The 15786-nt window shown below is 42.1% G+C and overlaps 1 protein-coding gene across 6 annotated transcripts in view; it reads right to left on the reverse strand.

Moving 5' to 3' along the window:
- LDB2 (LIM domain binding 2) overlaps window positions 1-15786 on the reverse strand; it is a 221922-nt gene that overhangs the window by 52252 nt on the left and 153884 nt on the right. For all 6 annotated transcript variants that reach the window (XM_074148378.1, XM_074148374.1, XM_074148377.1 and 3 more), the window contains exon 3: window positions 2769-2941. In XM_074148378.1, coding sequence (XP_074004479.1) covers window positions 2769-2941 — 173 coding nt within the window. The remainder of the gene's footprint in view (window positions 1-2768; window positions 2942-15786) is intronic.

Genomic DNA, 15786 nt, shown 5'->3' on the forward strand with positions numbered 1-15786 from the left:
GATTGTTACTAAGGATTAAAATCACTGAGTTTCAAGGGCTTCACCTATAAAACCCAGCTGGTTAGCCCCACTGTTGGGCGCAGGAAGAGAACGGTTAGAACATGGGGTGCTCACTGCTCTAGTGGTGAAGGAAAAGCTCGCCTCTGCCAGTCTATTGGGAAATATAAACACACATCGCTAACTGCAGAAAAACAGTTTGCCTATACATAAAGTTGGAGTGTCGGTAAACATGGTGAAAACAGGAGAACTCCTAAAGCTTTCCTTTACCTGGAGAAAAAAAACGAAGCATTTGCCAGGTAAACAAACATGGCAGTTAGGGCATCAGTCTCTTCTCTTACCACATTTAATTCATGCCATTGAACTATATTAAATTCTTTATAGCATTTATTTATACCTTGATAAAACAATTTTAAAGTGTGTGACATTTTACTAGGACCTCTTGCCCTCTAAAGACAAGCTGGACTATCCATATTGTTACTGTTAGGCATGTTTTAGCCATATTTGTTTGAAAAAAAAATTCGAAATGCCATTTTATATATTCGTCCCATACTGCAGTATGCAGTGAGTTCTTGTAACTAGGAAAATGTTGACATGAATAAAATGCAGCTGTGGATTCCTGATTCAAAACGTGATGAGAACTGTTTCAGCCCATTATATTAGAAGTTAGTGAATTTGTAGCTTACAAGTTGTGAAACCGAAACAGCTATTAACAAATATGGTTTGTATTTTTGCAATAAGAAAACCCTTTGTGGTAGTTTCACTGGGTCAAATTCAGACGTGATCTAAGCAGCTACACAGTCCATTGGACTGCTGCTTATTATGGGAGGTCTGCTTTGTTCCACCACCGATGCTGTGAGAGTTAGGAGTTTACCTGTGGGTACAAGAGCTGTGCCCTCAGTACCTCTGCTAGAAGTTACACACCTTCAGCTGAGACAATATTCAGCTCTAACTTATCTCCGAGAAAGTAATATATTATTTTCTCCCTTATTCCACCAACTACTGTGTTTTACTTCAAATTTGCTCTTACTAACACAGTCATATTTTAAACATATAGCCATAACCCACCCACCCCCCTAATTTTTCTCCTAGAATCCAAATCATGTCCCCACCTGAACTTTTCTACCGGGCTGCAGAGATTTATATTGGAATCCGCAGCAGAAACGTCAGGGCTGAGGCAGGCAGTGGGCTGCCAGGGCTGTAAAGTCAGGGCTGAAGCAAGGGGTGGGCTGCCAGGGCTGCGGCGCCCAGGGAAGGTCTCACTGCTCACAGCAGGATGGTGCCACGGGAGGTGACTGTGTCCCCCCTCACACGAGGGGTGCCCCCAGCCCCCTCCCTGCTGCTAGTCTACCTTTGTCCTGCTGGATACTAGTCTCCTTTTCAAACAAACAACACTGTAATGTGCTGTTATGAGAAGTAAAAGAAACTAACTGAAACAAGAAATGTGTGTTTTGTTTACTGATCTAAAAAACCCCAATCTTTTATTTGCTACTGTATTAAAGTGAAAACAAAGGGGAATAACAGAAATCGGTTTAAGGAGCTACCCAAAGAAGCAACCGCTGTTACCCTTGTCATGTCCTCTGCATATGGTCAGCACGCACAACTTCTCGTGGTGAAAAAGTGCTACCTTGGAATGTCTGGTCTCTTTGCATCTCTCTCTCTCTCTCTGTATCTGTGTAAGTCAAAGGGGCTGGAGTGGGAGAGCTGGAAGAAGGACACCATTAAATGCACACCTCCCAGCTCACTAGGAGCTTCCTCTCCCTCTTCTTTGAGCCCCGCTCCAAGAGCCATGGAGACGTCAGGGAAGACACCACGAAGGGATGGGACTCACAAACACACTAACACAGCACAAGCCATGCGGGCCCTGGTCATGACACTGTCAACAGCCTGTGCCTTTTTTGACTCTAAAACCTCTACAGTCCTGCAGGCCAAGGGCAACAGGGATGGGTTATCTCCTTCTGCCGCTCCTTCTCCTTTTGTGCTTTTCTCCATACAAAGGTTAAAATTCCTACAGATGAACAGGTACAAGATGGAAAATCATCATTTCCTGTTCATTTACAAAAGGGTACATTTCCATTCAGAAAATCAGTTTACTGAGTTTTTGAATAGAAGAAAATTTTTGTTTTAATGTGTATTTTCTACCTTTTTGGTACTGTTTTTTTCTAAATATATGGCACTCAGTTTAATTACAGGACTAGAAGTGACCAATGCATGAAGATAATTCACTATCAATTACAAATATTGAATATTCACTAACTGCCTGATCCAGAGCATGTTTAAACCAATTGACTCCTTCCTGCCCTTTGGACTGGCATCCTACTGTATTAAATCACTGTTTTCCTAAAGATTTATAGTCCTTGAACTGGGTAAGTATCAAACGTAAAGCATATCATCCCAAATGGTAGGTACCCGCAAGGTGAAATCTCATTGTTGCTTTAAAATCAAGCCCAGAGAAAAGGAGACGGGCAGGTTGAATTTAATTCATGTACAGCTGATGGTTCCGGCAACCTGGCATTATGTGCTTCTCTTGCAATCTTTCTGGGAGAATTGCAGGGGATGCCCACAGAATTTTCCAGTCACGTAATGAATATAGAAAATAGTAATTAAATGGCTTCAAGGGTTTTCAGTATTAGAAATAATCTCAGTCTACCAGAAAAATGCAACAGCCAGTATTTTTCACCCTTATACACACTGAAAAAGAAAGTAAGAAAAAATAAAATCCAACAAAAAAAGCAAAAGAACAACATGCTTTATTGAGTCTTCCCTGTTACCTTGGTAAACATGGGTTTTCCATGCTGAGTGACCATGGTGCATTGATCACAGTCCACTGTGATGGATGAGTTGTGGTATGACTCTTTTGAGTGCTTGAGAATGTAATACAGGTCTGTTACACCTCCTTCAAAGACAGTGCTAAAATAACGAGGAATGAGGGTCCTTCCAATTGCTGTGAGGAAAATACAAAGCAGAATTCAGCAAATGCTCTAGGTTAAAAAAATCTCAAACTATTTGCTAACAGAACTTGAATAATTTTAAGCGCAATGAAACCAAACTTTCATTTAACGAATATAATACATGTCCTCTGTCTGCTGTAGAAATGGAGTCGCGCCTGCTCCCATTGAAATCAATGAAAATGGCTTACGCCATTCAGAGGGAGTGGGCTCATCTGATTTAATCTTTTTACATTGATGGAGAGTTAGAGTCATTCTTGAAACCATCTGCAAGGTTTTTTTGTCCCAAAGTAATTATTATAAAGAAAGCCACATGGTGTCAATTATGACTGAAAGTTGGATATTACTCTTAAATGTATAAATACAAGTGGTGAGCACTTACAGAAATATACTCCTACACCCAAACAGGCAAAGCACATTTATATAGGGGGGTTGTGTACATGTATAAGTTTGTCTGTGTGTGGGCACGTGTATATTTATATATGCCCACCCACACATACAGACAAATTCTTGATTGAATAGGAGGGTTACTGCTGAGAAATCAGAGTCCTGGGGACTGAAGAAGGACCTGAGAATGCGATACATGTTACACAATGCATGACTACCCACAGGTCTACCTGAGATCTCTCTTCAGACCAGAAGAATTTATGTCACAGGCTAGAAAGTCTGAGCAGACATCTGATCTAGCTTACAGGCACCATTCAAACCTCAAACTATGGACTCAAGGTACCCAATCTTGCAATACTTACTCAGCCACAACTCTCCCTGAAGTCACACCTCTCACTCCAGTAACAGTTTCATTAGACCTTTCTACTACAAGGTCTAATTCCAAATACGCAATAGTGACAGTGAGCTTCTGGGTGTATTTCAGATGCACAAACTAACAGAAGCACTGACATCAAAGGCAATTATCTCGTATGCAACTGATGTTTTCCATCTCCTTTTTGGCAGATAAATTTGGATGCAACCACAAGCCTGGTATGACAGAACACTTCAGTTTATAATAGACCGATACTTCCATACCGAATGACTCATTGCTTTGCATGCAGTATTAATCAATCCACAGTAATTCTGAAGTGGTGGGTACATAAAAATTGCCTCCATTTTACAGAGGGAAAAACCATGAGATTTAAACTGTGTTTTGGAAAAATGAGATAGAAATGTCCCCATCAACAGGCAAGATTAGAGCTTATTAGTTCCTAATTCTTTGTCTATTAGGACGATGCGGTGAGTCATGCCTCCCTCATCTGCTGTTTACTTTTGAGAGTAATTTCTAAAAAAAAATTATTTTCATAGGAATTTTGCCAGCATACGAACAAAGGCTCCTGACCCTAAAAATGTATTTGCAAGTGGGTGTTGTAAATTAAAAAGTATGGCGTTTTCACAGCACTTCTGTGAAAACTGTTTCTGCTCTGTGCATTACAATGTGGAATATTGCATGTGCAGCCATAATGCACATTTTATAATGAAAATACACAAATATAGAAAATTAAGACTTGTTAAAACTTTTGCTGTTATGTTAGATATTAATGTAATTTAATGTACAAAAATATACCACACTCTCTGGAAGTGGCTGACAATTCAATGAATACGTTGAATGACTATTCTATGACTCTAGCTCCTAAAAACCCCCACCCACTCACCATGCATATATTAATTTTCTACAGTCTTTTAATTTAATTTAGAAAAACTGAAGTCCAGTGTATCAGCAGAGGACTAAACCCAGGCTTTAACTGAAATTTTTCCATGTTGGTATGGTATATAGTAAAACGTGAAATTTACCCATCAAGTTAATTTCTTGCTCCCCTAAGGCTAATTAGTGCAAATTAAATTTCCTGCTAATCATCCTAAGCAGCGAATGTGTGATATGAAAATCCAGCATTCCTACTGATTGTGATAAACCTCTGTTCACGTGACTTACGCACTGCATAAATATCTTAAAACTGTTTTAACTGCAGTTTATAGACTGTTCCCAAAGTAGCATGGTGTTGCTTTTTGCCTTGTATTCACAGCTACAACATGTTAAAGAAGGCCAGAAACACATTAAATACCTTATTCTTATTACTTTTCCTAGTCAGCATTATCTGTGTTTGCCACAGGGATATGCTACTGTGAACAACAAAGTGGAGGACCAAAGGGATGAAGAGGAATAGAGGTGCCTATAAGGATGTGCCCCGTGGAACCTGAATTTCAATGACAGATGCACATGCAGACCCTGTCTGTAAAATTGAAAATAGCTAATGCAAATGTCCGGCATAAACTATTATAGCTAATGTTCACCTCCAGAAGAAACACTCATGGAAACCCGTATTAATAAGCAGACCTGTCCTTGGGTCACCATGTTGACTTGCCACAGAAGATTGAAGGGGTTTCAAGATTTTGGCTCTCTTCCTGAAGTACTCAATGGCTTAAAAAAATCATTTAATTTCTAGGATAAGCATGAAACTCTCTACAGGGGTAACAAGCTTATTTGTGCAGGAGACGGTATTCCCAAGAACAACAAAAGGCTGGGGAACAGCTCTTACAAAGTCTAGGGATCATCACAAACTTTGTGCATTTTAAGTGCAAAGGACTTTTCCTTGATTTTTTTCTCCTCCAAAATGTAATTGTGTATATAAACGTTCAAGCACATATGTCTGCTCACTCTCAGCTCTGCTGCATGCATTCATACAGTCCTTTCCTGGGCACAGGAATGTGAATGTGGCAAACGTGCTTTTCCTTCCCTTCTTCCCAGCAGATGGACACACTCAGGTGTGGCTCTCAACAGGATTTTAGCAACACCATGCATTTTCTGCCAGAGTCAGGTGGACTCTAGAAGGACTCCCAGTAAATGACGTGAAGGCAGGATTGTAGGACATCTTGATACCCGTGGCCACTTCAGGATGTAGTTTAGCCATCCTTGCACCCAAAATGTGAACTCACACCTTGCAGAGCACAGAGCAAGCTGTACGCTGGTCTTGGGTTTGTGATTCCCCAGAGGCAGTCACAGACAATAATGGCAAGTATAGTCTAAATACTGTATGGTGTAATATCACACAAACAGCAGGTGTCAAGGGAGGTTATACTCCCCCTCTACTCCATCCTGGTGAGGCCCCATCTGGAGTGCTGTGTCCAGTTCTGGGCTCCCCAGTTCAAGAAGGACAGGGAACTGCCGGAGAAGGTACAGCAAAGGGCTACAAAGATGATTGAAGATGATCAAGGGACTAAAAAATCTCTCTTATAAGGAAAGGCTGAGGGACTTGGGTCTTTTTAGTCTAGAGAAGAGAAGACTGAGGGGGGATCTGATCAATGCCTATAAATACTTAAAGGGTGGGTGTCAAGAGGAAGGGCCCAGTCTTTTTTCAGTGGTGCCCAGTGACAGGACAGGAGGTAATGGGCACAAACTTGAACGCAGAAAGTTCCATCTAAACATGAGGAGGAACTTCTTCACTTTGAGGATGGCAGAGTCTTGGAACAGGCTGCTCAGAGAGGTGGTGGAGTCTCCATCTCTGGAGACATTCAAAACCTGCCTGGACACGTTCCTGTGCAACCTGCTCTAGGTGGACTGCTCTGGCGGGGGGGTTGGACTAGATGATCTCCAGAGGTCCCTTCCAACTCCATATCATTCTGTGATTCTGTGAACAGGACTGAACGAAACCATATATGATACTGCCATTGGAATTCCTTCATGGTTTAGAGCTTGGCTTTTAATCCACAGAATACACTTTTAACAAAGTTATCTCTGTGCATGGTTTTGTAGTGCTCCTCCCTCCCACACCACACCTCCCACCTCCCACACTTCCCTAAAGGAGCATCATATGGACACCCTCAGAACCAGTGCACAGGAGCTTGGAGAGTGAGTGTTTGCAGCAGCACTTTGAGTATGGGGAAACTCTTGTGATTTCCTTTCCTGGTGTCAGGTCCATGAGAGCACCCTGAGAGTACCCCTGCTCCAGGGTTGGGCTGCCAGGCAGATTTTCTTTCCAGCTTCATTGCCCAGCTACTGCAAGGCTTTCTGCCTACATCCTTGTGGGGTTTGCCGCAACCGGATCTCCTTCCAGTCCTGTCTCCTATCCAAGTCTTAATCTTTATTCTTTCTCCAATCTCTTTGCTCACCTACCCCCATGGTCCAATCATCCATTTTCTCACCTTAAGATCAGTTGCCTTGCATGGGTTATCCTGCGAGTTCACTGTTCAGCTCCCAGTATCCCCCCATCTTCTCTTCTCTCCCCCTCCTCACAGACTGCCCTTTTTTCTCTTGCTCAGGGACCCTTCCAAAAACCCATCTGATTTCCTAATTCTCCTTACTTAAGCAGGCCGAGATATCTAGTCTCAGTCACAGTCTCCCTGTTCTGCTCCACTCTCCACAAAACACCAGCTTCACACTCACTTTCTTGGTGCCATTCCCACCCAGCCAGGCTACCCCAGCTCCTTGTCCCAGGCTCCCCGCCTCAGCAGTCTAAGCCCTCCTTCTAGGTCTTGATTTTGTGGTTTTTCCCCCCAAGATTCTCCCTGTGCCCTTTTCCCCACTCTGCCTCCTCCTAACAGCAACTCTGCCTCCTCCTAACAGCAGATTCTTTCTCCAAACGACCGCCATCTCTCCATCCTTCCTTCAGCTTCTCATGCAGCCAGGGGCCAGGCAAGAGGACCTCTTCCCTTTGTGCCCCCCACTCAGCCAAACATCTCACCGTTCCCCATGTTTCTCTCACTGACTTCCAACTCTCCCTTACTTAATCTTCCTCCATCTTCTCCTTTCACCTCCCGGTTGCTATTTCTCTCCCTTCATCAATGTCATCTTGCCCTGATTTTCTCTTTTCTTTCCTCCTCTCGCCTCTTCTTTCCTCTACATTCAGGTCAAGCTGCTTCCTTTGCAGGGCCACCTTGAGAATGGGCAAGTTTCTTCCCCAAAGATTTATACATTTGCTAAATTCAGCCAGATTTCCACCAAGAGGACAAAGGGAAAACCTCTGCCACAAAGGTGAGAAATCCTACTCCAGAACATACAGATTTCTAGGCATTTACAAAACAAAGCTGCAAGACTTTGGTAACATGGACAAAACAGTATTTTTTCATTTGGGTGGAAAGAAGAAACCCTTTTTGGCTGAAATAAAAAAAGAACTACCTAAAAGCAAAACCAATTTCAGCTTTATCAGATCAAGTTTGGCAAAATTATAAATAAGTAGAATGAAGGCCTTTTAATGGGACTTATCAAACAATATTAATAAGAGATGCTGTATCATCTGCCTGCAAGAATACATTGGAGTAGCCACGACTGCAGATGGTGAGGTTCTGAGCACAATCCTCAGGCTTAGGAAAGCAGATGTAGGTTTGTTCCTGCATGTATACAAACACTAACAGGCTCTTACAGTCACATTACCCAGAAAAGACCTTTTTATAGTGTGAAATGTGACATGCTACATTGTAAGATACTGGATATACTAGAAGGAAAATTCACCCGCCCCTCAGCATTCAGGCATTAATTCCAGATCGCTGGAATGCTGATTTATATTATCAGTTTGTCCTGGGCAGCATCCTTCATCCCAAGCTAAGTATCCGAGGAAGTACTATTTCCCATGAGAAGCGGGCACTGCCCCTTAACGTTTGCTTCACTTGTGCTAGCAAATCCCCAGATAGCAAAGCAAGCTGACAAAGATCAGCTGGATTTAGCAACAGGTAATAGTTATTTATATGAAAATGTCTCTAAGAAAGGCATACCTGAAGTGACTATTTTGCACAAAATATATCGTGTCATCCACTGGAATGACGTACCTTTAGCCTATTCAGTGGTGTAACAGCTCAGCTACATGTGAGTTTGTATCCCCTTCCTGTGGATCAAGACCTAAATACAATTTTAGAACTGAAGTAAGGCAGGTGGATTTGTGACACTTGCCCAAATATGAGCGGTCGGGAAATCAATTAATTCAATCTATGAACACAGGCAAGAAGCTTTATAGGTCAGTAACAGTTATATTATGTATAATTTCTTAAGTATCATTCCTGGGGAATTCTGAAGAAAAGAATGAAACCATCTGACATATTAAATGGCCCAAGGCCTGCCTCCTGAGGAGGGAGGCACTTAGGTCACGCTCCTGCTTTTTGGCCTGGGCATGCGACGAGAATGATTTAGCTGCTCCTCTGTCACCCCGATCCTAGCAACCATTATTTTCACGCTGTCCTTTCATTTATTTCCCCTTTTAAATATGTTTGCCTGAGTGTAAAACACTTTATTCTCTCAGGAATATGTTTAAGTCTAAAATTATTTTTCCATCACAAATTGAGCCAAAAAGCCCAACGATCCCTAGGTGGGAATGGCGATAATTTGTGCAGTTCAGGGGTTTTGTGAGCCTGACTAGCTATGAGCAGAAAGCCAGTTAAAAATACTGTCTGTAATATAATTGTGGTACCACACACTCCATGTGGTGGTGATGGTACTGTTAGCATTTGTTTTTTCCCAAGGGAGATTTGAATAAAATAGAAAGTAAACATGTTTTTCTAGTTCACAGGAAACTGGTATTATTTGTGGGCTAGGAATAGAGGAACATTTCCTCGCTTTGTGTCCCAAAGATAGGCTGTCAAAACCTCAATGCCCTCTCTACAGAATGAAGGTTCAGGGCCTCTTTGCAGAAGCAGAGCTCGATAGCAAACCTCTCCTTGCTCGCTGAACTGCTCGTGTATTGCTGTTACAGCAGAAGCTCTCAGGGGCAGAGACTTGGATTTAGCATATACATATACGCCATCTAAGATAACTGCCAAGTTGGTATAGAAGTGAAACAATGGAAGTGTTAATCAGTGAAATAAAAATATTGGTTTTATTGCTTCCAGGCTGGTTTTTGCAGCTCTGAATCCTGTCAAGTCCTATGTCTTCAATTAAAGCTAGGATATAAAATAAGTAATAAAACAGACACGAATATAAAAACATAAAATATAAAAAGCCTTTAAAAGTTCCACAGAATCAGCAACAGAATGAAAAAAACCACCCTATGCCTATAGCTTAAAGGAGCTGTGTCTGGAAGCTCTGGTGCAGCCTGCAGCTGATTATCTCATCAACATCCTATAGATGGGCTTGAGGAACTCCACTGGTTGGGGCTGTGGGGTTTTTGGCTCCCAACACAAAACGTTGAGCTGTCCTGTAAAGTGCTAGTTAGACCATGAAAGTCTCTTGCTTGAGAGATTATCACAGTTGGATCTCTAGTAATTAAATGGAGAAGTTACAACCAACTCTCCCTCAGCCAGATGTAAGGGCCAGGGAACCCAGGAGAAGACTTCCCGTTGATTGCAATGAGCTTTCCTGAGCACCGCAGGAAAAAAAGCCAGAGCTTTCTGTTAATTGTTAATTGACATCTCTGGCCATGGCTAATTGACATGCATGTGAGCCAGAGGTTGGTATGTTCACTTACGTATGTTTTTATAATGGAAATAAACAAATCAGTACAAACAAAGCAAAACCTCATGGAATTCCGTACCGATGTCATTGCTGTTATTCTGCCTCTAGTTCTATTTGCCGAAATTTGTCCCAGTGAAATAGCACATCAGGTGTGTTCCCTCCCAGACATAGTCCATCTAGCTGGGACGTGGAGGGAGGGATTCCTCCAGGAAGCTGGACAACAGTAAATCTCCAGTTTTGCTGCTCTCTGGAAGAGCTGCAAGGCTTTTGGAGCTGAAGAGCTCATGGGAACGCCCCTCCACCTTTATAAGACCTTATCTGGTGAGCGGATTCAAACCCAAACAGCATGAATCTGTCAATTCCCAGGAAAAGCTACTGTCAGATTTGATAGTATGGCACGAAAGGCAGTAAAAAGACAGTCTAATATTCTGTCTCAGATACGTGTGGGCCATGTTGATTAAACCACCCACATCTATCCAAGGCAGAATCTGGCACACACAGGCCTGTCCTTTTTTCTCCCTATCTAGTGGGTAAGTTTGGGCTCAAATTGTTTAGACCAATTATAGAATAAAAATGATAATGTATGATTAATTTCCACTTATCGGAAATGTCTAGTTATTTATACAAATTAAATACTAAGTAAAATTAAATGCACTATTTAAAAACTATTGCAATGGTACTAACAATAATAATATACTATAATATACTAGTATATTATAAATAATAGTATGCTAGTATTATACTACGTTGTATTTAAACATTCAGAAAACATCTGTTTAATCTACAAACATTGTAGATTTATAACTCCATGAAGTTTAAACTCCATGAAGTTTAAAATTCCATGACGGAAGACAGTGGAAGTACTACCTCCATATTGCTAATAAAGCACAGCTTTTTGAGGAGTAAAATTAACCTTATATACATTGTTTTTATATTTAATGACCTACTAAGCACTTCATGGCAATTGGGGAAATCTAAGGTTTCTAACCATTTTGCCTTTTTTCTCAATTTTATAACAAAAGTGGGATGAGAAACATGGATTCAGCAGTGTGACTGAGTGACCTGAATCCTTTCCACACCCAGAACCCAAGGTTTTGGGGTGGTTTTGTTTTGATTCATGATACTTTCCTGGTATCTGCAATATCTTATTTATTTTATGTCAATCATATAGCCTACAGCTAAAAGTTATAGCCCAAAATACTAAAGCTTATAAAAATGTAAATGTCTAGGTTTCCCTCTCCAGTTCCTTCTATCCTGTGTAATTCAATCAGTGTGTTAGGTTTGACTCTGCCTTTTCTCCAATAAGTATTTTCTAACAACAATTTACCCTGGTGAGGATTTGCCTGTATAATTTTGATTCAGTTTACAGTGTATTTCCATTGCTAGAAAGTCTGTAACTAGCACTTCAATCCTCTAAAACACACTTGAGTGAAGAACGAGTAACAGAACCTTCATGACAATGAGACCTCAGCTTAACTCCCCACACCTTATGACCCTTTTTCTCACAGACACATAATCTGCAACTCAATCTTAAATCCATCATCTCTCTGAAGAGAGACAATATTTTACTGTAATTCATTTTGGTAAAAATAGTCAAAAAACAACTATAGAAAGCTCTATGTGTCTCTGTACAAAGCTAAACTGCATCAGCATAGTTTTTCAATAAGGCTCAGCCAGCCTACCTATTACAATAAATTTTCCTCCCAATGCTTTCCTTATTACACTTTCACCGAATTTCACTGAATTTCACTGAATTTTTAGAGTTGGAAGGGACCATAGAGATCATCTAGTCCAACTCCCCTGCCGAAGCAGGATTGCCCAGAGCATGTCAGAGCATGTTACTCAGGACTGCATCCAGGCGGGTCTTGAAAGTCTCCAAAGAAGGGGACTCCACAACCTCCCTGGGCAGCCTGTTCCAGGGCTCTGTCACCCTCACCGTGAAGAAGTTTCTTCTCATATTTGAGTGGAACCTCCTATGTTCCAGCTTGTGCCCGTTGCCCCTCGTCCTCTCACTGGGAACCACTGAAAAGAGTCTGGCTCCCTCCTCCTTCAGCCCACCCTTCAGATACTTATAAGCATTGATAAGGTCTCCCCTCAGCCTTCTCTTCTCCAGACTCCACACTTGCAACACTCTACCAATCTTTAAAGAATTGCTCACCACAAAATTCAGAGTCTTCAGATCTAGAGCATTTCAGCCTCAGGCTGAGACAGCGTGGACCAGGGAAGGTTGGATAGGAAGCGGCAGAGTTCAAGGTCCCTGTCACAGGACGGCAGCTGGGCTCGGAGGGCACCTCTGGGGGTTGTCTGGTACAACCCCCCACTCAGAGCAGGGTCACCAGCAGTGGGTTGCCTAGGACTGTGTCCAGTAAGGTTTTCAATATCTCCAAGGATGGAGACTTCGCAAGACCTCTAGGTAACCTGTGCCAGTGTTTGACCATCCTTCGAGGAAAACGCTTTTCTTTATGTTTAAATGGAATTTTCTGTGTTTCACTTTGTGCCCAGTGCCTCTTGCATTTCACTGGGAAACACTGGGTAGAGTCTGGCTCTGTCTTCTTTACTCTGTCCCCATCATATATTTACACACACTGGTAAGATGCCCCTTCTCCAGGTTGCACGGTCTCAGCGTTCTCAGCCTCTCCTCACATGGCAGATCCTCCAAGCCCTTAATCATACTCATGGCTCTTCTCTGGACTCGCCCCAGTACAACCATGTCTTTCTTCTAAATGGTGAGCCCAAACTGAATATCCTACTCCAGATATCTCTCACCAGCACTGAGGGAAGGATCACCTCCCTCAAACTCCTCCTAAATGCAGCCCAGGAGGCTGTTGGCTTCTTCGCTGCAATGGCCCTTTGCCAGATTACAGTCAACCTGAACCCTCAGCTCCTTTCCTGCAGGTCTCATAACCAGCACCTCAAATAAAAGCAGAAATAGCAGACCACCGGCCCTGCACAGTTATGTACCAGCTTCAAGCTCTGAGTTTTCACTCTGTATCCAGTGACAACACTCCAAGAACTCGGGGAGCCTGCTAACTGATCATAAAATGAAAACTCAGAGCCCATACAGTTTGTTGCTTAAACAACTGATTTAGGTTTGTAGTAGTACAGAGCAGGCCAGATCCTTACTCCACGTTGAAAAATTTAGATTTTCTCATGGCAAGCACATTTCTGAGGAAGCCTATGGTCTAAGCTGATTTTTTAGGCGGGGAGGAAAGAAAGGTTTGAGGGAGTTACCCATGTGCTTTTTCCACAGATGTGCCTTAGATGAGGAAGCTCCAGTTTGAACTGTAAAGCTTCCACATCTTATAAACCAAAACCATCACTCCCCAGCAAAAATCTATACACGAATATTTTAGTGAAGAGAATATTTATTATATTTGCATAAAAAATCTCCGCTCTGAATGCGAATAAAGCCAGAACAAACAGCTTGCCTGGTTGCAGTATACAGCCACTCACACTCCTGCCTGTGCTAATCACTCTGTTTGAAGAAATAGTATTTCACTTAACTTTGTTCAACAACTGCAAAGAAGAAAGTTTTAAAGGCAAGCCAGAGAGGTTATTCACAGCTGTATGACAAACCCCTGTCAAAACATAACAAACCACAACCAAACTCAAGCAGAAAATGACAAAATGTAAGACCGTAAAAATGATGGAAATTGTGCAGGACAGGCATTTTAGATGAACAAATGCAATCTGTACCAGCATAAAGGACCAAGACAGCACAGAAAATGATACCCAGAAAAGTCGTCTCAAGAAATAAAGGCAAAAACATAAAATTCAAATGACAGGACACCAAAAGAAACAGACAAAAAACAGGAAAACCATCCAGTTGTATTAAATCATGCACACCCCTGACCCCTGACTTCATCTGACCTAACAGAATACTAAAAATGGCATGAAACAAAAAATTATGTAAAAGCAGAAGCAAAATGACATTAAGGTAAAGTGATATTGGCCATACCCTCACATACTGCCACAAATCTTTTATGCAGGTACCCAAGTTGGTCTGGGGCAGAACCTAGAGAGCTCAAAATCAAAGCTTAGATGCTGCAGAAAATGGGTGTTTGCCTTTCTGCGGCACGCTGGTGCTGATGGTGGGTTAACTGACCAACATTTCACAGCAAACGGCTCAATTAATCTCTTGTTGATCTGGACCCAAACAGTTCCATGAAAATGAAGCACACCAATTACCACCTGCAAAGAATTTGGCCATTATGCTGGGGATCTTCCTCCGCCCAGATTATACAAATATTCGACCTATTGTTAAGAAAGTGTTTAGGAAAATCTGTTGTGCTGTATCTGCTAGCACAAAGTTGTTCTGAATACAGATGTCTACAAAACATAATTCTACCAGTTTCTGATCTCCACTCTCTCCTCTCAATCACGTTGAGATGGGAAGCTGAAGCAGAAGGAAAAAAAAAAAAAATCTTACATGTATTCTAGAAATACTATTAAACATTTACAGCCTATATGAGGGAAGAATAAACAACTGTCAAAGTACTGATCTGAATAATGCATAGGTCCCTTTCACCCTTAGAAACATTAAAAGAGAAGCTGTGAGTGACCAAGACAGAGTACCATGTGTACTGGATACTTTTTTCACTTCTTAAGCTCCTGATTTACATCCAGGCAAAATCAGCAGCGATGTACACCTTTCATTAGCTGCAATTCCAATATAAATCCTATTTTTGGTTTCAGTCCAGCTTGTATCTGCCAGAACAGCACCTCATACCACCACCACGATGCCTGATGAGAAGCCTGAGGACACCATTCCTGATGAGAAGCCTGAGGACAAGCACAGGCTGCCAGGACCTCACAGGGCTCAGCTAAGGCAGAATTTACCTTTCTTGGATGCTTTCTGCAGCTCTCCACAAGCTCCTTTCTGCTGAGAGAAAGCTACTAACAGTACTTAGGGCAGCTAGTTTAAGTTAGTTAAAGCTACTCCTTCGCTGTGGTTAGTACAGTGTAAACACAGCCATGAACGTGCCTATAAAACATATTGTAGGCAGACACCAACTTGCTCTGCTAACACTCCGCGTAACCCAAAAGCTACACGTTTGCATAGTGTGGCATCACGTCTGAGCAAGTACACCCTGTGAAGAGGCGGGATATATTTGTTTGGGCTCCAAGCCAGATGAAAATGACCACACAACATCTGGTCAGCTCGCCATGTGGGCAGAACGGGCTCGCATAGGCGTTTGCCATATTGCCATAGCTGACCTTCTCAACACTGGAAGACACCTTTTCATGGCAAGACTGAAGCCCACAGGTAGGCGATGTGAAAAAGAAAGATAGTCCCCTCCCTGAACACAGGACTCTGTGCTCCAGCACTGTCAGTCAAGCATCACAGCACGGTCCACATTCAGGTGAAAAATATCAAGAGGTGAGATGTGTTGATACGTGCATCAAAGGGGACGTAACATAGTGGGGAGTGTGTCTGGAGAACTGGTGGGAGGTGAGGGGTTACGGTGATATGATAAA

Source organism: Numenius arquata, chromosome 5 (genome assembly GCF_964106895.1).
Source record: "Numenius arquata chromosome 5, bNumArq3.hap1.1, whole genome shotgun sequence".
Classification (NCBI taxonomy): domain Eukaryota; kingdom Metazoa; phylum Chordata; class Aves; order Charadriiformes; family Scolopacidae; genus Numenius; species Numenius arquata.